At 45.0% G+C, this 23,383-nt stretch overlaps 1 protein-coding gene across 1 annotated transcript in view; it reads left to right on the forward strand.

The window, feature by feature from the left end:
• The window catches only part of CTNNBL1 (catenin beta like 1), a 101,356-nt gene that overhangs the window by 14,205 nt on the left and 63,768 nt on the right, over positions 1-23,383 (forward strand). The window contains exons 2-6 of the mRNA XM_037915488.2: positions 3,607-3,795; positions 6,998-7,104; positions 13,384-13,523; positions 17,655-17,752; positions 21,846-21,939. Coding sequence (XP_037771416.1) covers positions 3,607-3,795; positions 6,998-7,104; positions 13,384-13,523; positions 17,655-17,752; positions 21,846-21,939 — 628 coding nt within the window. The remainder of the gene's footprint in view (positions 1-3,606; positions 3,796-6,997; positions 7,105-13,383; positions 13,524-17,654; positions 17,753-21,845; positions 21,940-23,383) is intronic.

Genomic DNA, 23,383 nt, shown 5'->3' on the forward strand with positions numbered 1-23,383 from the left:
TTCCATGTTTCCAGTGGAAATCATTTTAGAGGAACGTTTGGGATGACCTGAGCTGTTTCTCCTGATAGTTTTTAGGTTTGAACTTTGGGGAGCAGGAGTCTGGAGTCAGTAGAACATCCTTGTCTCTGGAAATCGCTATTTGTGAAACAGGAGCATGGTCTGCCATTCAGGGCAACGTGGAAGGCATGTGTGTTTACCAGTGCTTTTCCCCGAAAGGGTGTTAGCTGGAAGAGCATTTTTATTTTTGTTTTTGACAAAAGTGTTGGTAATTGGTAGGGGGGTGTTTAAATTACTGGCTTCTGCAAACAATACATCATTTCAAAATTGATCTGTGGGGTGTTCTAAGTTGTTAATGTGCCCAGAAGGCATGTAAGGAGCACACTTTTTAGGGCTTGTCTACACTTACATTTTATAGTGCTGAAACTTGCTGGCTCGGGGGGTGAAAAATCTCCCCCCCCCTCCCAAGCGCAGCAAGTCTGAGTGCTTTAAAGCGCTAGTGTAGACAGGCTCCAAGCGCTGGGAGCTAATCCCCTCGTGGTGGTGGATTTACCAGGAGCTCGTGCATGACCACACTCACACTTCAAAGCGCTGCCGTGGAAGCGTTCCTACAACAGCGCTTTGAAGTTTCCAGTGTAACCATGCCCTTAGAAATAAAGAGCATTTTTCAGTCCAGAGGATCCTGAAGTGCTTTATAGTGTATACATACATTACTGCACCAGGCCCTGAAATACAGCCATTTCTGGAATGGACCTCAGCAGCTGCTTAAAAGTGTGCAGTAGAATTGCACAAGACAAATGCTACTGTCTACCAGTTGAAACAGCAGGGAATATTTAGGCAGACAGAATATAGTTAACCAAGTTTGAATGAATCTGGCAGGAGACCAGGGCTTAGCTCTCCTATTCTTACCAGAAGTGCCAAGCCATTTCTCATGATTATATGCGCACAGGACCTTAATTGTAAGATGTTGATGGCATCTTCAACAGCACAGTGCCCCTAACTGTGCTACTTTTATGTCCATTAAAAAACTACGTTGAGCCCGCTGTTCCATTTGCACTTTGCACATGGTCACAACTTCCAGTCTCTTTTGCATAATTTGGACAGCCAAGTTTTCAGTTGCCTGTCTTTCATTTAATTAAAAAAAGTATTAGTGAGGGAAACTAAATATTGGATCAGCTTATTGGAGAGGTGGTGGACTCACCATTGCTTGGAGCCTTGACAGTGAAATTTGTTACCTTTCTAAAAGGTATGTTTTAATCCAGCTCCTGGGAGAAATTGTATGGCCTCTGTGCGTGTGTGGGGTGGTTGGGCTTGATGGTTATGGAGATCCCTTCTGGCCTTGGAACCTACGAATTCCCCTGTTTATCTCTGTCCTTATGGGCCCTTGGAGAGAACAGGATTCCATGCATTATCTCTTAATACGTTCATAACATTTGCAGCTCTACGTTAGGACAGTCACTATACTCAAATCTCATGCTTCATCTCATCCCACTCACCTGCAGGGGTCAGGAAGGATCCCCTCACCTACTCCCTCCCCAGATACACAATTGGCCAGATGCATTCTGGGTTTTTGCCTTCCTCCTGAGGCATCAAAGATTAGCCACAGTTGGAGAAACTGCATGGCGTGGCCAGTGTTCTGAGATGGTGCAGAGAATCCTCTTTCTTTGGTACCTGGCTGGTGTGTCTTGTTTACATGTTCAGAGTCAAACTGGTTGCCAGATTTGGGATGGGGAACGTCCCCCTCCCTTCCAACCAGATCACATTGGCTGGGATGTTGGTTTGTTTTAAGGGTTTTTGTGCCTTCATCTGCAGCAGTGAGCGTGCTAGGATCCTGTGAGTATCTCAGCTGAACAATTCCCTGCCATTGGGCTGCGACCATTGGTGGCACCTTGGTCTCTTTTTTGTTCTCTGCCAGTGGACACAATAGTTTCCTCTCCTGTGGATTGAAATGCTTAGGCTAACTAAAGTCATTGGGCTCAATATAGGGTATCAGGGTGAAAAGGAATGGCCTGTAATATACAAGAGATCAGACTAAATGATGTGATGGCCCCTTAAACTCTGTGGAATCTCTGAAAATAAATGAAATGCTCTGAGATTTTGCACTGAGACAGTGTCGTAGCTGGTCTGCAACAGTATACTCATTTTAATCAAAATCACAGCAGGTCTTGGCTTATGAGCCTGAAAGAATTAGTGCCTCCTGGGGGCTAAAGTTCCCAGCATGCTGTGGAGCTGCAAATTCCCACTTGGAAGCCTGTGCTCTTATGGGACCTGGCAAGAGAGTGACACTTCCACTTTTTCTTCTCCAAAGCTGATTTTTATTTATTTATTTATTTATTTTTAAATTCTCTGTCCTCAAAGTCAGGAAGAATCTTGATTGCCGCGAAACAGCTGCTACCTTTGTGGAAGTGGGCGGTGATCTTGAGATTGTAGATAAACGACCAGCAAAGGAGAGAGTTGTGTTTTTGATATCTTAAGAAGGCCAAAGAGGATTTTTCAGAAAAGAAATCTGCTTTGTACAATAGAAAGTTAGGTGGAAAACTATGGGTGAAAGATAGACTGGTGGAGTTGTTATATCACAAATATCATGGAACCAAAACCTGAGCAGCTGGCAGAGGGGAGGAATTCTTAGGGTTTTTGTTTTTTTTTTTAAATTAATACCTAGTTTACACAGACACCTGTTAAACAGTTGGCAGAAAAGATTTCTGTGAAAGAATCAGCTGCTGTCCTTGCAATATAGGGCTGAGAGCTCTCATTCCATCTCCCTTGCCCTCCAGCAAAAAGCAGAGGAGACAGGACTTAACATTCCTCTCTTAAGGAGGGGAAGTTGATTTTTTTTTTTTTTTTCTAAAATCCCAAACCCACGCCCTTACAGGCTTTCTCTGTCCACCCTAAGAAGAAGTAGAACTATCCCCTTTTTTCCTTCTCTGGGTTCCCTTTAATTTTGCCTGGTGAGTGGGAACCGTGGGTGAAAATAACACAGTTGCAAGCAAACGTACTATGCACATGTAGTTCCCAAACTTTCATGTCCTGCCTCTGCTGAACTGCCGCCTACAGGCCCAACACTGTCCTGGATGTGCAAATGATGAGCCTGATTCTGCATTAATTGGGCATCCAACCCAAGGTGGATTTTGGGTACGGAAAATAGTTCAGAATTGGGTCTTCACCTAGGTGAGTCAGAGGATGAGGGTGCAGTATTGGAAATTCAGTGAATTCACCTCTAGACCCTGGGTCATCTGAGAGTTGGCTCACAAGTGATACAAGTCCTTGGTTCCCGAGTGAAAATGTATCCACTTCACAAAACCATTGCCTAGTCAGCTGGGCCACCAAACCCTGCTTGGGTTTGAAGTTCCAGGGGTTTTGCATGATAAGGATGTGACATCCTGGCTGATGTTCATGTGCCAACGTAGGGAAGAAGGTTGACACAACTCTTGCTGGTACTCTTCTTTATATGACATTAAACATCACTAAATCTCTATTTCAGTTTGCAAATCTAAAACTCTAATTAGCTGTGCTTAAAATAAATAAGCTTTGTCTCTGGGGCTCTGAGATAAAGGGACACAAAAGTGCTTGACTCACTCTCTTTATTTCCTCTTCTTTCTCTTACCTCAGCCCAACAGAGGGACAAAAAGGCCCCGTGATGATGAAGATGAGGATATCAAAGCACGGCGGAAACAAGCCAGTGCACGGGAGCGCAGTCGCCACCGAGAAGAGGAAGCTGCTGCACTGGAAGAAACTGATGATGAGAAAAAAAAACTTCTTCAGATGGTTGATAAGGAGGGAGAAGAGGAAGAAGAGGAGGTAAATCTCCGGTGTTCAGTGGGGATGGGATTGCCTGAGATGTAGTCACCTCTTCAAATCAGAGCCTTTTCCACCACATACGTCTAATGAGAAAAATAAGGGTGCTTTAAGGTTGTCTGGGCCCTCTTTAAGAAGGACACTGTCAATACCATAAACCCTGTTGGTAGTTCTAATTGTATCTGTCATTGTACTCTGTGCAGTACAAATATTTGGAGGAAAAAGGAGAATGTTTTCTTAACCATTTTAACAATGGAAAATATGAAAATGAATGACACAATTATTTACCTAAGATTTACATTTCGCTCTCTGCTTGGATGATTAAACTAACTGGTCATTTTCATTCCTGGGGCTCAAAACATCACAAGACTATTGTTTCAATTTCTAACCCTTCAGGGAATACAATAATTTTTAAGGTTTCAGAGTAGTAGCCGTGTTAGTCTGTATCGGCAAAAAGAAAAGAAGGACTTGTGGCACCTTAGAGACAAATTTATTTAAGCATAAGCTTTCGTGAGCTACAGCTCACTTCATTGGATGCATTCAGTGGAAAATACAGTGGGGAGATTTATATACACACAGAACATGAAAGAATGGGAGTTACCGTACACACTGTAAGGAGAATGATCAGAGAAGGTGAGCTATTACCAGCAGGGGGGTGGGGGGGATGATGACACCTTTTGTAGTGATAATCAAGGTGGGCCATTTCCAGCAGTTGACAAGAACGTCTGATCAACAGCATGGAGGGAGGGGGAAGGGGAGGAGATAAACATGGGGAAATAGTTTTACTTTGTTTAATGACCCATCCACTCAAGGCTGGGAGTGGATGGGTCATTACACAAAGTAAAACTATTTCCCCATGTTTATTCCCCCCCTCCCCGGACCTTTGTCAACTGCTGGAAATGGCCCACCTTGATTATCACTACAAAAGGTTTCCCTTCCTCCCCCCCCCCCCCCCCCCCCCCCCCCCCCCCCCCCCCCCCCCCCCCCCGCGCTCCTGCTGGTAATAGCTCACCTTACCTGATCGCTCTCGTTAGTGTGTATGGTAACACCCATTGTTTTATGTTCTCTGTGTATATAAATCTCCCCACTGTATTTTCCACTGAATGCATCCGATGAAGTGAGCTGTAGCTCACGAAAGCTTATGCTCAAATAAATTTGTTAGTCTCTAAGGTGCCACAAGTCCTCCTTTTCTTTTTAATAATTTTTAAAGTCGGCTTCTAAAATAATGAACAAAAGATCCTAAGAAGGCTTGGAAAAAACTTTCAAAATATAAAATCTGTTTTAGGTGTAAACTACTTGAGTCTACTTCTAAAATTTGTGACAGGAAGTAGCTTCTGGTTCTTATTAATTTTCTAAATCCATTAGCTTCATAGGTACTCTCAGCCTCATAGCTTCACCCACCCTCCCTCTCTTGCTAGCTCTGTAGCAGCAGTAAAGAAGCAAACGTTCTTCTGTAGGGAGAAGGATGAGGGGGGCACAGGATTATGGTAGCAGCTTGGCACAGTTTCAGGGCAACTGCACCTGTTTTCCCCCCTCTGTGGTCACCAAGGGCACTTCCTAGTTGTCACTTCACCTGGGCGGAGACCTGTGTCTCGTTCCCTTTTGATCTGGGGTTTTAATGCTGCACAGTTCCCAGTATTACACTGTGATATCCTTGGCAAGCCAGTCTGCCTGATGGCTGGCGCCTGCACTGTGCCTTCTCTCTGAAGGCAATGACCAGTGTATTGCTCACAGGTATAAGTTGTCACACTGCATGTTTAATCTTAAGGTAAAAACATTACTGAGAAAACAGGTAAAAAGCAATATAAATTCTTACAGACAGGCCAAAAAGCTTACCAGAGATTACACCAACTCCATCGTAGGGCTCCAGTAGGTTTTAGTTCTTCCAAACCCACAGCTGGGTTTTCCCCATAGTTAGAAATTCACCTGCCTTAGATCCAGAACCAGAACAAAGGCTGAGCAGTTCAGTCCTTTCTTTATACAGCTTGGGCCTTTGATCTTGGACTTTTGTAACAGATATTCAGTAGCTTCAAAAGGCTGGGTTTTTGCATAACTGAATTTGGGGAATTTGCATTAACCTCTCCCTAAGGATTTCCCTGGAAATCCACTTAACCCTTATTGTCCCAAAAGTCCATACTCCCAGTTCTTATGTCTCCCCCTATAGAGGTTACATACAGTCCCAGCCCGCAGTAATACATAAACTTAATACAATAAGGTCTTTCAGGGATATTGGAGGAAATTGCCATCTCTGTCACACAGCTATCAAGGGTAAATGATTTCAAGTCTTGGAGACAGAGATCCAGTGCAGGACTGGCCCTTCTGTAACAAACAGATTGCTATAAATCCAGGAGAGAGTTACTTCCTGCTGTCTATATCGTGTTTGATGAAAAACAAGTGACATTTGCCACGGTGGAATCATGTGGGTTTGTAAAAATATCATTGTCCTCTGTGTGCAGCATCTCTAACGTTCCTCTCTGAAACCTCCCTCTACTTTCTGATGTTGAGATGCTGCTGCTGTGGTTGATGATTGAGACAGATAATGCGGGATTTCCTTAATGTTTGAGTTGGAGGATGAATGGATCAAGCAAAAGCCCTGTTGATTGGCTAGAATCTTGGGAATCATGTAGTGTGCAAGTTCCCAGTCTCTAGCAACAAGAATATCATCCGAGGATTCTGTTTTTTCCAGTAGCCCAAGGTGCAAGAATTTAAAAATCCCTTTAGAATCTAAAAAGCAAAGGAGGACTTGTGGCACCTTAGAGACTAACCAATGTATTTGAGCATAAGCTTTCGTGAGCTTTTCTTTTTGCGAATAGAGACTAACACGGCTGCTACTCTGAAACCTGTCTTTAGAATCTAAGACCCCTGTTTGGTAGCTTAGTTCATGTCAGTGCCATTAAATAGCTTTTTTTAATTTACTGCGTAGATACACTTGTTTATGCAGACAATCTCTTTGGGTCTCCTGGAAACATTTTGTTAACTGGACTTGTTTAAACTTTAAATGTGGCTCACGCTAGGGATATGTCAGCCTTCTGCAGTGAGACTTTTGGTGAGCTTCCTTCTCTGATTGCCATTTGCTCCTGGTTACTGTTTATTATATCACAAGTGTATCCAGGACTGGCTCAGCTTGTTGGTTACTCTTACTTATTGCCAGGTTGGTGTTGCATCCATCTCTGAGAGCTAAGCGTTATTTGTTTTGTTTGGCTAGGATGAGCCTCTGGATGAAAGTTCGGTGAAGAAGATGATTCTTACTTTTGAGAAGAGGTCTTATAAAAACCAAGAGCTGCGGATCAAGTTCCCAGATAATCCAGAAAAGTAAGGTCACATGCAGTCCCTCTGCCTCACCCACTATGAGCCTTCCCTCCTTGCTTGAGCCCAAAGTTAATCTCTTAGTCACAGATGCAGATTCAGGTTCAGTTGTGTGAAAGGTCAAGTGATTAAAGGCAATTATTGCTAGGTATGACCTGTAAATTGTATTTGAAAATAACATTTTTAATTTAAAAATTGGCATTGCTGAGATTCGTGCTGGTGGTGGCTATGTTGTGAAAGAGAGGAGGACAGGTTGAATTTTATTTAAAAATATATTAAATTCCTTGCTGTGTTACTAATAATACCTTAGATTATTAAAACCTGCCATTTAAAAAGTCTAGTTTATATTCTATTTTTGGGCAAAAATTTTAAAAAATGGGCTTAAAGTAAGGCTTGCAAGGTCTTTTTTAGGCACCCAAATAAATGTCCTAGTTTTCAAAAGTGCCCAGCTGCTCCCCTAGGAGCAGACAGTCTTGTTGTCTGTTGCCTGGAAAGTCAGATGGACCTTGGCTAGAACATCCAGACCGCCATTATCGGAGTTTTACAGAATGCTCTCACACAGACTTGCTGTAAAACGTCCTGTTTCATTTGTTGCTCTCTCTCACTTCTGCTTCTTCTTCACTTTCCTGTTTATACTGATGTCATGTGTCTCTCAGTATTTTCAGGCTCCCACCCTATAATTCTTCACCCATTTCTGCTATCCCTTTAAAACTTTCTCTTCAAAGCATTTTTTCTTTTTCTTTTTGGATTTGGCCTTTCCTTGGTGTCCCCTCTTTTGTTCCCTGATCTCGCCTCATTGTTAGTACTTTTCCCCTCAGTTTCTCCACACTATGATGCTCCTTCCTTTCCATGGCTTCTAACCTTGCCCCCCGCCCCTTCACAGCCCCAAAATCTAAAGAGGGCTCTGTTTACCTAATAAAGGTAGGTGCCGAGGGTTTCAGAAGGTGCAGGGATGACCGTGAATGTAAGGGTGTCTCCTTCCAAATGGATCCATTTTTCTTCATAATTTTTGATACACTCAGCACAGCCAAATCATATAACTGTACTACATAAGAACATAAAAACATAAGGATGGCCATACTGGGTCAGACCAAAGGTCCATCCAGCCCAGTATCCTGTCTACTGACAGTGGCCAATGCCAGGTGCCCCAGAGGGAGTGAACCTAACAGATAATGAACTAGTGATCTCTCTCCTGCCATCCATCTCCACCCTCTGACAAACAGAGGCTAGGGACCACCATTCCTTGCCCATCCATTAATGGCTATTAGCCAGGACTTAACCCCCATGAATTTATCCAGTTTTCTTTTAAACCCTGTTAGAGTCCTAGCCTTCACAACCTCCTCAGGCAAGGAGTTCCACAGGTTGACTGTGCGCTGAGTGAAGAATAACTTTCCTTTTATTTGTTTTAAATCTGCTACCCATTAATTTCATTTGATGGCCCCTAGTTTTTATATTATGGAAACAAGTAAATAACTTTTCCTTATTCACTTTCTCCACACCACTCATGATTTTATAGACCTCTATCATATCCCCCCTTAGTTCTGGTCTACACTAGTGGGGGAGTCGATGTAAGGTACGCAACTTCAGCTACGAGAATAGCATAGCTGAAGTCGACGTACCTAGATCGACTTACTGCGGCGTCTTCATGGCGGGTGAGTCGACTGCTGCCGCTCCCCCATCGACTCCACTTGTGCCTCTCGCGGCGCTGGAGTTCCGGAGTCGATGGGAGAGTGCTTGGGGATCGATTTATCACGTCTAGACTAGACGCGATAAATCGACCCCGATATATCGATCGCTACGGGTCGTATAGACTTACCCTTAGTCTCCTCTTTTCCAAGCTACCAAGTGCAGCTCACAGTTTGTATTTGGCGGGAATCCTGCTTTACATCAGGGGAACTTTCAGAATACTCTACACTGAGCAAAATGAGTGGTTCAAATCTGTTGATAATCTGACTCTTCCTATGAAGTATTTGTTCTCAGAACTGCAGTTGTTTGAACACAGGGAGCTCTCTTCCCCCAGTTAGTCCAAGGCTCTTGGATTGAAATCTTTGTGTGTCTTTGGCTGCAGTCACTACTCATTAGTTTTTGCTGCTTTTCTAGCAGCCCTGAGCTTTGCCAGGCCCTGCTGATGTGTGCTCTGCCACATTAAGGGGGGAGGGAGTTCTGACAATGTGAAGCCAAGGAAATGTTCTGTGACATGTCAGGCTGAATCTGTGTCCCTTTTGCAAGTCTGAGTTACAGTTTTAACAGGCAGTGTTGGTACTTGGTGCTATGTTGTTGCCCTCTAGCTTGGCCCTTTCTCCCGACTGGTGAGTCACACATCTTGGAGTCTCTGTCCCATACCCCAAGACAATCCCTTCTGAAGGTCAGAGCTTGCTTAAAGTGAGAGGAAAAGACTCAGCAAGGCCAGTTTACAAAACCCTTCTTTCTGAATCTGAAGCAATAGGAGAGAAGTTCAGTGTAAGCAAGTGACATCTCCACCCCTTTCCTCACTCCAGTACAGGGATGCTGGGTCTGATTCAAATTTACCCCTTTTCTGGGGATTGCCTTTATTTAACTTAAATAAATGAAAGTAAACTTTCAACCTGTTTTCTCTGAAGCTTGGCTGGAGCTAAGTCCCTGCCCCTGCCCCTGCCCCTATTCTCCCTGTTTCAGACAGGCACCCAAGTGCTCTTCTGCCCTTCCTGGAGCTAATATAACGCACACGCTTTTAACATTAAGATGAGTCAGGAGAAGAATTCTCTATGCAGGAACTAGCCTGCACACTTACTCTTTTAAACTGAAATACATAAATTAGAGAGGGCGGGAATGCCACATCATAAAATGCTTTTGGGGCCCATGTGCAGTGATATGACAAAATGAGGGACAAACTGTTTGCAATGAGTTCTGAATCCAGTGACTGACTTTGTGATGATGTGAGCAGAATGGCAGGGGCGCCATTTCAGATTTTCGTTGCGGGCCAGCTTTAACCGTGATTCCAAGGGCTACTTAGGCACCTGAAAACTAGGGTTTGGTTTTTTTGAAGATAATAACTTAGAAATTAGCTAATAGGAGCACTGTATCTAATTCCTATGTAAAAAAAGAGGATTTAATAAATATTAGACCCACTCAGCTCTAATACTAACATTCTCACATCTTGTGTCAAGTCACTTAAGGAACACTGGTTAGGTTTAAAATTTTAGTGTATATTCTTTGTTACTAACTCTTGAATACAACAATAGAAAGTCATCTAGATTTTTCTACAATTGTTTCTATCACTTTTTTTTGCAGTTCACCAAGCACGGAATAGATCATTTAACTTTGGAAACATCTGACTAGGGCAAGCCCCCATGAGTTTATACTGCACCTGCCTGGGGCTCTAGAGGCGTTACTTCACTACAAATAATAGACTAGAAATGAATCCTAAACAGGAATTAAACGGACACTTTCAAGTCACTGTCACAGTGTTGCCAACCCCAAATGTTGAATAATCATGAGATTGGCTTTAAAATCATGAAATTATGTAAAAATAACAGATTTAAGCTTCTTTTTATTTGCCTTCTGCTTTTTGAGCCTGTAGGGTGCCCTGGGGTCACAATTTGAAGCTTCTTCCACAGCCACGAGGACTAGAAACTTAATTTTTCTTTAAGAATGACGGCTGAAATCATCACATATCACTTGCCTCCAGGAGCTGGGGCTTTAAGGAACACAATTATCATGAGACTCATGACAAAAATCATGAGTTGGCAACACTGCTTTCCCTTCTGTTTGAAGGCTCGTGACTTTCCAGAAGGCTCTGAAACACTACACTCCAGTGACTGAGTTGCAGGTCTCACAGGAGGATATTTAGAACTAAACACCAAAAAAAATCTATATTTTAAAGTTGAGGGGGAAAAAAACTGAGATGTTTGAGATCTATCAGGGCCACTGCAGGCAGAGAAGGAAAATAAACAGGCTCAGGAGCTCTGGGCAGCTGGCTATTCCTTTTGAAAGAAAGTTGGAGGGTCAAATCTTCTAGTCCTTAATCAGGTAAAACTTCTGTTGCCATCAGTGCCTCCACTCACAGATATAAACATCATAGTATGGTCAATAACGATACACTTCATCCTTAAATATCTGAGCCATCTTATCCAGGGCTACACATTTTAGATGCATTGGCTCAGGGACTACATTGCCTAGCATATTCTGAACAGTGCTGAGCACACAGATGGTGCTCAGTGAATAATACAAATCATGACAATAATTGTCGGCTTTATGGACTCTGTGGATTCAGTTTCTGTTCTTTGTTCTGGAATTGGTCTGGTTACAATTGAAACCCGAAGAAATTGAGGCATAAACACATCGGATACTTATATGACACGTTCTCATTCCTTTCTTTTCTCAAACTCAGAACAAAAAATGACTGAACAAAATGGTTTTCAGTTAAAATGTAAAATTGCTCAGTAGCCATTGCTGTACAGCCCAGCCTCGGGCGCAACCTGCCACCCCTGGGGAGTTAAGTCATCTCCTCTCATCTGACTCTCATTCTCTAGCTTTCCGGATCTCTGTGCTGTTTTTCATGCTGTCAACCCTGGCATCCATCCTGGGACCATTTGCCGGAGTCTCTGAGAACTGGCCATCTTGGATTTGCTCCCATCTATCCGTCTATTTTTGTAGCATGCAGCAGAGAGAGAGGCTGTTCTGTTGGATAGGAAGCTAGCCCTGAGAGACCTGGATTCTACTCTCCCCGCATGGACTTCCTGTGTGTCCCCAGGCCGGTGACAGAATTTCAAAGGCTTTTAGGCACCCAAAGATGCAGCTAGGTATCTAGTGGGGTTTACAAAGCACCAAACCTTGTAAGTGCATTTGAAAATCTCACTAGCTGCCTAAATACCTTTGAAACTCTAGCCTTTAGTCTGGGTGTGCCTCAGTGCCCCATCTGTGCAATGGGGATAACAGCACTGCTCTACCTCACCGAGGGGCTGGGCGGAGAAATAGGTTAGACATTGTGAGGGGAAGCCTCAGACACAGGCGCCAACTTCTCATGGCGCCGGTGGGAGCTTGCGCCCCCCCGACACAGCCCCCATTCCAAACCCTTCTCCCAAAGTCCATGCCCCAATTCCGCCCCCTCCCTGCCCCTATTGGACCCCTCCCCAAATCCCCGCCCCGGCCTCCTCCCCTGAGCACGCCGCATTCCTCCTCCTCCCGCTCCCCTCCAGCACTTGCCGCGCAATACAGCTGTTTCACGGCAGCAAGCGCTGGGAGGGAGGGGGAAAAGTGGGCACGCAGCGTGCTCGTGGAGGAGGCAGAGGTGAGCTGTGGCGGGGGCGGCGGGGTGGGGAGCTGCCAGTGGGTGCAGAGCACCCACCAATTTTTCCCTGTGGGTGCTCCAGCCCCAGAGCACCCACAGAGTCTGTGCCTATGGCCTCAGATACTGTGGTGATGAGACCACATAAGTACCATAGGTAGCGTGGGCACTTCTCTATACACTGTTAGCCCTGCCCTGGGTCTGACCCCTTCTTTCCACCTCTGCCCCCAAATCTCCCCCTTTTCTGAATGTAACCTACGCACAGTGCTTTGCTGTATTTTTTGTGAATCCACCTCCTCTAAAACACCCCCTCTCCCCAACCACTGAGGGATTCCTCTTTTAGAAGCTAAGCTTCCATACCCTTCATTTAATCACCAGCCCTTTCTTATCTTAATCACCCTGCCTCTGTTTGTAAACAAAATCCTTACTCCCTGCCCCAGGGACACCTCTCCTCTGCAGAACTTACATTTCACAAAAGAAAAGGAGTGCTTGTGGCACCTTAGAGACTAACAAATTTATTTAAGCATAAGCTTTCATGGGCTAAAACCCACTTCATCAGATGCATTCAGTGGAAAATACAGTGGGGAGATTTATATACATACAGAACATGAAACAATGGGCGTTACCATACACACCGTAAGGAGAGTGATCACTTAAGGTGAGCTATTCCAGCAGGAGAGCCAGGGGAGCGGGGAATCTTTTGTAGTGTAACAGACTAACACGGCTGCTACTCTGAAACCTTACATTTCACAGGATGCTGTGCTGTAGTTAAGAGTTCCACCTGGGAGCTTGCACTCCTCCTGTGCAAAACTCAGAGGGGGGCTCCCGTCCCCCCGAATTGGCGCCCTTGCGGAATGGATTGGAAATATTTGGCACTGTGATGCCTGGACAAATGAGCCTTGGTTGGTGGATTGTGTGGCTGCTTTGTTCTCAGTGTGGGGAAGGCCTGCGTTTTACTGTGAGGATAGCTGATGCACTTGTGTTCTCACTGACCAATTTTGCCCTGCCTCTGTCCACAGGTTCATGGAGTCTGAGCTGGATTTAAATGACATCATTCAGGAAATGCATGTGGTTGCAACCATGCCTGATCTTTACCACCTGCTGGTGGAGCTGAACGCTGTACAGTCTCTCCTAGGGCTGCTTGGACACGATAATACAGATATCCTTTCATTGTTAGCCTTACTCTCAGGAGAAATGTTCTTTCTGCAGGCACCTCTACAATCTCTTGTGCTCCATTTTCACACAGACTGCTAGATATTTTTTCTCTTCCCTCCCACCGCTTTAAACTTCCATCCTCTTTTGTTCACCTGAAACCCTTCTTTACTCAGCTACTCTGTCTCCTGAACATTTCAGTGTCTTTATTTTCCCTGCCGAACCGTTAATGTACCCGTCATCTCATTTGAGTAATTAGCCTTAGTTTCATTTTTAAAGGTTCTGCTTGGGCACTCGTGTAAAGTGGAGGGCTAACCACAGACAAGCATGCAGTGCACTTTCCTTTACAAACGCTGCTGAGGATATGGCACCTGAATGCTAGCATGCATCCGTTCATGCTCTTTATTCCAGTCCTTGCTCCCCAAAGGTTTGACCAGAGAACCTCAGTTTTGACCTATGTCTGCTGTGTACCAGTGGTTTGCTTGTCCCGAACAGAAGCACCATAACTGTACTAATACCTTTTGTTGCCAGGACACCTGACCTTCCGTTTAGGAGCAGAGTGACACAAGATGCTTGGCTTACCAGTGATCTGTGTGAGAGGCAAAGACTAAAAACTAAAATGGCTAGTTTAACCTAACCTGAAAAATCATGAAATGGCTTCCACCTCCTCCATTCCAGAGGGAGGCTGCATGAAGTGGGTTTGAACCAGCATTCGTGAACTAATGCGGCAGTGTGGTCCCAGGATAGAGCACTGGATTGGGAGATGAGACCAGGGGTTTCTTCCAGTGGCTCGCTTGGTGACTTTGGGCAAATCACTTAAAATCTCTCCCCCTCCTTTTTTCCATTTGTGAAAAAGCTGATGATAATGCCTGACACGTTTCTTAGGCCCTTTGAGATTTCCAGGTTAAAAGTGCTGTAAAAATGCTAAATATTTATTATTGTTCGATTTAAGGATGTCAATTTTCTCTTTTAGCAATTTTTTTCTTGCATTTAAGACACTATATTTTAAAGAAATAGTGATACAATCTTTGAAAATAGATACAGTGATTATATTATAAAAACATTTTTAAAATCTCATTGCATTGCAGTTTTCATCAGAGAGCAGTATTTACAGGGTTGACTATTTTAACTTGCGCCTAACATAACCTTGGTCTGGTAGAATGCTGATCTCTGCAAAACAGCCAACACTGCTGCTTGTCTTCTCTGTGATCTGTAATAGAAATTATTCTCAAGTATGAGGTGGTTAACAATTTACTGTTGTACAGCTGGAAATGCCGACCACGCATAACCAGTGCCATGGACATCATGGTTTAATATTTTATACTTTCACCAGAGACCTCAGGCTTTTTGTGTACAGTGTGCACAGCACCGAAAGGTTATCTTGAATTTGTCATTCTCAGGGAAAACATAAACTGTGGGGATTTTGACTGGGATCAGAGGGCTGGTTCTTGATGACCTTAGGAGCAGGAGCGTATGGGAACACAGCTATTTTTGTCCTTTCAGCCATAAAAAGATGTGTCTCGGGATCAGTTTTGTTCAGGGCTTGTCAGTCTTCACTGCTCGCTTTCTCTCCTTTTTTTTTTTTTTTTTAAAGGAGTTAAAACTCGTTTGCCAATTAGTTTGGGAGCAGAAATTTTGCCTGCGAGCTGTAAACCTGGGAGAAAACATATTTCTCGTTACAGATTTGTAGAAATCTTTTCAGATGTGTTGGACGCAGACTGTAAGCTGCAGTAACACCTCTCTGTATGCTAGGTTACTGCTCAAGCAAAAAATGCAAAAACGATTGAACTGAAGCTCCTAGACATAAAGGAAACGGCTTTTCATTCAAGTCTGCTGGTGGCTTTACTACAACTAAACAGGATAAGGTTTTAAAATGGTTTCCCCAAAGGGAACACCAAAGGATGAGTTCTTCACACTTCATTTAGATTAGTGCCTTGGAGGGGCTAATGCAGGGAGAGGTGAGGGGACAAATCCCAGGTGATCTGTTAGTGCAAAAGATGTGAGTGAAAGATGACGACTAGGCTGTGACTTAAATTAGCAAAAGTCAGGAGAGCCAGAGAAGCCTTTTCCTTTGTCCTGAACTCACCTGCACAACTGGCATCCTTGTTGGCAGGCTCGGTAGAGATTCCATGGCTGGAAATGCCATAGAAGCTCCACTATCCTGACCACTGGAGAGACTGCAGCACAGTCACAGGTAGCTTGGGGGACACCATCCTGCCCATGGTGCATTTTGTACGTGGCTAGAGGATTTTAGTTTCTTTAGCACTAGCAATTTGGTGTTGTCTTTAGTGGTAAATGTATGGGTCACCCTTTCAAAACTGACCTAGGAACTGGTCACTGGCTTTTAATGGGTCTTGGGTTCCTAAGTCACTTAAACACTTCAAAACTTTACTTATATGTTCAGGTGAGGAGAGGCCTGACTTTAATGTTTTGCAAGCGTAACTTGGACCTGTGTTTTTATATCAGCAAAACTAATTGTGGGCCCAAGTATAAGTAGTTGCACTTCTACTTGATTTCTGTCTGCAATTGCAAGTATAAATGGAAAGCCAAGGATCCAAAAACCTACCCCTAAAACTGCATGGAGAGGAACTAGTCTCGCCTCACTACCGGTAGGTCTACTTTACAAGTGAAGGTGCAATTGTAGCACAGGTAGGTGATACTTAAGCTAGCCTCAGTCTCGCTAGCATGGTTGAAAATAGTAGTGTAAAAAGAAAAGGAGGACTTGTGGCACCTTAGAGACTAACCAATTTATTTGAGCATAAGCTTTCGTGAGCTACAGCTCGCTTCATCGGATGCATTCCATTGAAGTGAGCTGTAGCTCACAAAAGCTTATGCTCAAATAAATTGTTTAGTCTCTAAGGTGCCACAAGTCCTCCTTTTCTTTTTGCGGATACAGACTAACACGGCTGCTACTCTGAATAGTAGTGTAGACATGGCAGGATGGGCTTCAGCGAGGGCTAGCAGCTAAAGTGCATACCCAGGCTCCCTCTTGGGCTTGTACTTGGGCACTTAGCCCGAGCTGAGGTCCATTCCACACCATCTGCAGTACTATTGTTGCCTGTGCTAGCTAGATTAAAGCTGGTGCAGGTATACCTACTGGTGCCAAACTCACACCCTTAGATGAGTGCTGCCGCGTGTGAAGTAGGTACTGTCGCATACTGATCTGAGGGTTCTGCAGTGCCTGGACATAGCAGTTTGAGGTGGGAATGAAACGGCAGTCGTGTTACAGAATTTCCTGGGTCTGGTGAAGTCAGGACTGTAACCTTATTAAATAACTAAGTACATAAAAATTCATTTCCATTCTTACACAAATGGAAGAATTGGATGACTTGTCTATTAGCGTGTGGATTTTAAAGAGATCTTTCAGGATTTTGTTATGTAGGACATCTTGACAACTGGATTTCTTGTTCTGTCCCAGTGGGAATTTGGCAGGATTGATCAGTGTGTCTGAGAGAATAGGAAAGTGGGTCTAATGAGAGGGAATACATCTGGCTGTACTAAAGAACTGCATGGCAGTCAAAAGAACCATGTGTTACGCAGCCCAGTGTTAATGAATGAAAATTGGGCTGGCAGGATCTTTGCAGTTCCTGTGGGGTGCATGGTTATAGAAGCATGCTCTCCTAACTGAGCCAGGCAGAAGAAGGTTGTCACTCCATGGTCATATTACGGCCTTGTTTGTGGGGTGCATGCTGTGTCAAGTTAGCTATGGTATCCTTGGGAGGATAATGCACACAAATCAAATTGCTACATTTTTCTGTGCTCCTAACTAGAGTCTTAACGATTGCTACAATGTCAAATGGCTGGTAGCCAGTTGTACCAGCTCTGGAATGTTTAATTGTTTTAAAAATGACAAAAAGCAAATGGCACTGGGAACAGTGAAACTGCCAAATACAACAAATAGATGATCACGTTGCAGCATTACTCCCGGTTACTAAAATCAGGTAGTTTTGGTGCTTATGGAAACAAGGGCTGCTAAAGCAGTGCCTGAGCTTATGCTTGGTCTTCCTCTGCTCTGCTCTGCACATGCTCCTTGCTAGTCCAGTCTCGGCAGTTGGTGAGCAAACACAGTCACCTTGGGCCAATTATGAAGATAAATGAGGTCTTGATTATGACTTGGGTTATCCTTAACATCTCCCACATGTGTCCATAGCCGTGGTGGATCTGCTTCAAGAACTGACGGACATAGATACACTCCATGAGAGCGAAGAGGGAGCTGAAGTCCTCATTGATGCTCTAGTAAGTTGCAATTTCAGTAGCTCCAGATTAGGCTGATCAGTGGCCACTTTACAGAGGGGAAGGATGTGTTTTTAGATTCTTTTCATACCCATGGAGTCAATGTTCCCTCTAATTTTTTACATCCATGTGCAGAATTAATTTTGTTATGTGCACCAATATGGAGGTGATGTGTGGCGGGGGTGGGGCCGAGGGGTTCGGAGTTGAGGTGAGGGGGAGGTTTCCGGCTGGGGGTGCAGGCTCTAGGGAGGGACTGGGGATGAAGGGTTTGGGGTGCAGGCTACCCTGGGGCTGCGGCGGGAAGAGAGGACTCCCTCCCTCCCCCAAGCCCTCTCTCACCACAGCAGCCTGGGGCTGAGGGAGAGGCACCTCTCCCCGGCTGCGGTAGCTCCGGGACTAGGGCTGGGGAACAGGTGCCTTTCCCTGGCTGCGCCAGCTCTGGGACTGGGGCCAGGGGAGAGCTGCCTCTCCCCACCTGCGTGGCCCTCCGTGGCCGTGCAGCTTAGAGGGAACTTAGCCTGTGGCTCTCAGGGCGGGGCTGCACTTTGGTGATCCTAGTCTGTTCGATGAATCCATTTTCTTTTGACTGGCTTGAGATACTGTGAGTACAGTCAGGATGGGTTTCTTTTCTGGTATGAATAAATTCTTGGGGCAAGTCCTTCCTCTGCATCTGGAAGGAAGAGGTTGTTTTTAATTTGTTTTGTTTGCGGACGGCAGGTTTCTCTGTGTCGTATCTTACTGTGCTTCCTGTATTGTTATAGCAGGAGAATGAGGTCATTTCTGTGACAGCAGCAGAGTCATATTGAATTCAATAGGAACTTGATACATGCTCTTGCTTCCTCTGCAAAGCAGGACAGTTCTCTGATCTGCTCATACTGGGAAAATTGAGATCTGACGTTGGTTCATAGATTTTTATTACTTTTTTTTAAAGACCAGAAGGGCCATTTTGATCATCTAGTCTGACCTTCATAATGCAGCCCATAGCTGTTCACCCAATATTATCTGCTTCAAGCCTAGTAACAAAGGCAGGATCCTACCAAGGTGGATCTGACGTTGTTCTTTTTACACAAGCAAAGAAAATGCTCAAAATTCTTCATGTATAAGCAGACAAACTCATCCTGCCACATACTTATTCTAAGGGTGGAAGAGAGTTTAATTATCCCTTATTCCATAGAGATTAAACAACCCCATGACATCTTACTTTCCTTCATGAAGGAACTTTCTGTTTAATTAACAGTACCGAGTGCCTCTCATCTGCTGTGTTGGTGGGATAGCCTTTTTTCTTGGTGTTTGGGCAGGATATCCTTTTTTACAGCGTTGTAGTAGAAGGTAAAATCTGCCAATTTGAGCAGAAATACATTGCAGGGAAGGGATGTCAGTAGAAGTAGTTGTAACTGTATGCAAGAGATGGGAGTTCATTCTCCTTTCAGGCAGTTTCTCCAAATAAATTGCTGTGTTTGTGAAACACCTGGACTCTGGCTTGGACTCTAACAATTATGCCAAGATTAAGGGGATAGGGAATTATGGTTTCTTAGAGGAGCAGGGTGAGAAGACTGTTGTATTCTTTCTCCTACAATCCCTCTTGCCTAGTCGCTGTAATGTTGCCGTCCAAAGGTTAATTACGGTGGCCCTGAGTTGAGTTCCTCTGGCTGACCTTTGGGCTGTTTTTAATTACAGTCCCTTCATAGAGGGGTTGCTGGATGAATGAAATGGAAAAGGGGAGCTGATAGGGAGGGTCCTTTCTATAAAATGCACTGAAAGCAGTACATCGAACAAGCTCTTCCTGTGTGTTTCTTGTCACCAGCCCACTATAGCCAGGTTTGATTGTTCACTTCGAAAGAAACAGGTCAGCCATGTCATGAGAAAACAAGAGATATCTGCTTCTAGATGGCTCCTTTATTTTAAGGATGTGGGCATAGCTTTGGGAGGCCTGTGTAGAGATTGTTGCATTACCTACTACAGCAAGCTAAACCCTGCTGTTCCTGCACTCACTGAGCATCTAGAAAACCTCAGTTAGCAAATGAGTCGGTCCTGGGGCCGGTTTTGTTCAATATCTTCATTAATGATCTGGAGGATGGCATGGATTGCACCCTCAGCAAGTTTGCAGATGACACTAAACTGGGAGGAGTGGTAGATACGCTGGAGGGTAGGGATAGGATACGGAGGGACCTAGACAAATTAGAGGATTGGGCCAAAAGTAATCTGTTGAGGTTCAGCAAGGACAAATGCATAGTCCTGCACTTAGGATGGAAGAATCCCATGTACTGCTACAGACTAGGGACCAAGTTCTGCAGAAAAGGACCTAGGGGTTACAGTGGACGAGAAGCTGGATATGAGTCAACAGTGTGCCCTTGTTGCCAAGAAGTCTAACGGCATTTTGGTCTGTATAAGTAGGAGCATTGCCAGCAGATCGAGGGATGTGATCATTCCCCTCTATTCGGCATTGGTGAGGCCTCATCTGGAGTACCGTGTCCAGTTTTGGGCCCCACACTACAAGAAGGATGTGGAAAAATTGGAAAGAATCCAGGGGAGGGCAACAAAAATGATTAGGGGGCTGGAGCACATGGCGTGTGAGGAGAGGCTGAGGGAACTGGGATTATTTAGTCTGCAGAAGAGAAGAATGAGGGGGGATTTGATAGTTGCTTTCAACTACCTGAAAGGGGGTTCCAAAGAGGATGGCTCTAGACTGTTCTCAGTGGTAGCAGATGACAGAACAAGGAGTAATGGTCTCAAGTTGCAGTGGGGGAGGTTTAGGTTGGATATTAGGAAAAACTTTTTCACTAGGAGGGTGTTGAAGCACTGGAATGGGTTATCTAGGGAGATGGTGGAATCTCCTTCCTTAGAGGTTTTTAAGGTCAGGCTTGACAAAGCCCTGGCTGGGATGATTTAGTTGGGGATTGGTCCTGCTTTGAGCAGGGGGTTGGACTAGAACCTCCTGAGGTCCCTTCCAACCCTGATATTCTATGACACTGTGCTTGCATTTTCCACTCTCCTATTTAAAACTGAGGATTGTCACTTAGACTTTAGCTAGTAGCAGGACTAAAGTAATACTGTTTGTTTAGTGGGTTGACCTTGGTTGGGGCTGGGATCCACAAACTTCAGAATCTGGATTCCCATTTTTGTTGTTGACTTGCTGTGTGGCCTGGAGCATGCCATTTCATCTCAATGAATGCAGAGTGGAGGTACTTAACAGGGGTGTTGCACTCCGAAATGTACAGACATGTTGAAGTGTGTAAGCTCTCTGGGGCAGGGAGTGTCTTCCTGTACGTTGCTCAGAGCCTAGGCTTTAACTCAGCCAGCTCAGCACGCGCAAAAGTACAACTCACCTTGTTGTGACTGAGCTTTAGCAGGCGTTGGATTGAGCTGGCTAACGTGATCTTACCTCATACCTTTCAACCCTAGTCAAGGCAGTGCCCAAATGAACTCCGTCCAAGGCTTCCCCTAAACTGCCATGGAAGTCAGATTCATTTTTAATCATTTACAGTTGGCTTTGGGCAGGGTGGCTACGTGATGTCACGCATAATGGCAGCCAAAACCATCCTTTTTTAAAAACCTGTGTTTTTGCCCCTAGAACGAAGACTTCCCCTGTGTGACTGCTGAGTCCTTACATTTTGATGCTGCCCTTCACAGGCGTTGTTTCAGCTGCTTTCTGGCAGCCAAGAAAAAAATGCAGATAAACCAGCAACAAGCAATTGAAACCAGGGGAGCTGCTTTTATAGCTGACCGGCAGCTGATACCCAGTTGATTTTTCGTGTCTAGCACTTGGAAATTCAGGGAGATTATAAATCAATCAGGGTGATCTGGGGAATAACAGACTGTGACAAGGTTCATATTTTTCCTCCAGATGTTTTTCTGTTTTATCTGACACAAAAATTGTCTAAGAAAAACGAAGTGGTGAATTTACTTTGTGAATCCTTTGCTGGCTCTGAGATTTCAGAGCAAGATTGTTCATGTCTCCTGATCAGAGGCATGCTTTCTGGAGTGCTTCTGTTGTGCTTATTGCTTTTTTTTTTTTCTTCCCTTTCTTTCCCCTCTCCACCCCACTCTCCCTTCTCCCTGCCAATCCTCTCTTCTCCATGTGGCCTCAATGACTTAGGTTGATGGCCAGGTTGTGGCCTTGCTGGTCCAGAATTTAGAGCGCCTAGATGAAGGTGTAAAAGAGGAGGCTGACGGAGTCCATAACACTCTTGGTAAGGGAATGTTACAGTACAGTATTGCTTTTTGACACAGTCAACAGAGGGGCGGGCGTATGTAGTCTGTCCCCATTGTGAACTCCCACAGTGGGCAGAAAAGGCCTTGCATTAATTTCCTGTAATACTGCTTTCATTTAGCTTGCTAGTAATAAAGCATAAATCTGTTCAACAGATAACTTCATTACAGGAAGCTGTATTATTTTAAGAGGCCGCCTCCTCTTCATGTATTAAATGTATTTTTCTGTAGTCTGCCAAAAGAGTTTCTTCATTTATCACAGCTGTGTTTCTTAGGAATAAATGTGCCATTAATTTGTTACCATCTAGAGCAGTGGTTCTCAAATGTGGCCACCAGGGGATTTTTCTGCAGCCACAACAGCCTCCTGGGTGGAGATGGGGGACGGGGAGGGGCAAAGCAGCGGCCCCTCCCTGCAGCGCCCAACTGTTGCTCCTGGCTGCCTTGGTGTTTGCTGGCACCGCCAACAGGGGATCAAAAGCCTCCCGGGGGATCCGGACAGCACTTCCGCAAACACATGGGGCCAGTGTGTGCGCTCAGCAGGCTTCAGGCCCTGGGCTTTGGCTCTGGGCTTCAACCCAGGGCAGCGGGGCTCAGGTTTGGAAAAATTTTCAGAGTGGCCACCAGTGAAGGTTGGTGGCCACACTCTTAGGCCACCAAAAAAATTGTCCTGAGAACCCCTGATCTAGAGCCCAGGATACGTATCCTATAACACAGTGGCTCTCAGCCGTTCCAGGCTACGGTATCCTTTCAGGAGGCTGATTTGTCTTATGTATCCCCTTAAAAACTTAAAAACTACTTGCTTACAAAATCAGACATAAAAATACAAAAGTGTCACAGCCACACTACTACTGAAAAATGCCTTTCTCATTTTTACCACATAATTCTAAAATAAATCAATTGGAATATAAATATTGTACTTACATTTCAGTGTATAGTGTGTAGCAGTGGTTTTCAGACGTTTTTCCTGGTGACCCAGTTGAAGAAGAATGATGCCTGCGACCCAATGGAGCTGGGGATGAGGGGTGTGGGGTGCGGGAGGGGCTCAGGGCTGGGGCAGAGGGTTGGGGTGAGGGCTGCGGGGTGAGGCCGGGAATGAGGGGTTCAGGGTGTGGGAGGGGGCTCAGGGCTGGGGGTGCAGGCTCTGGGGTGGAGCTGGGGATGAGAGGTTTGGGGTGCAGGAAGGGGCTCTGGGTTTGGGGGGGGCTCAGGGCTGGGGCAGGGGATTGGGGTGTGGGCTTACCTTGGGCGGCTCCCAGTCAGCGGCACAGCGGAGGTGCTAAGGCAGGCTTCCTGCCTGTCCTTGGACCACGCTGTGCCCCGGAAGTGGCCAAGAGCAGGTCTAGGTCCTAGGCACGCAAGTGGCTCTGTGCGGCTCTTGCCCACCGGCACTGCCCCCCCAGCTCCCATTGGCTGATTCCCAGCCAA

This window comes from Chelonia mydas, chromosome 13, assembly GCF_015237465.2.
Source record: "Chelonia mydas isolate rCheMyd1 chromosome 13, rCheMyd1.pri.v2, whole genome shotgun sequence".
NCBI classification, from domain to species: domain Eukaryota; kingdom Metazoa; phylum Chordata; order Testudines; family Cheloniidae; genus Chelonia; species Chelonia mydas.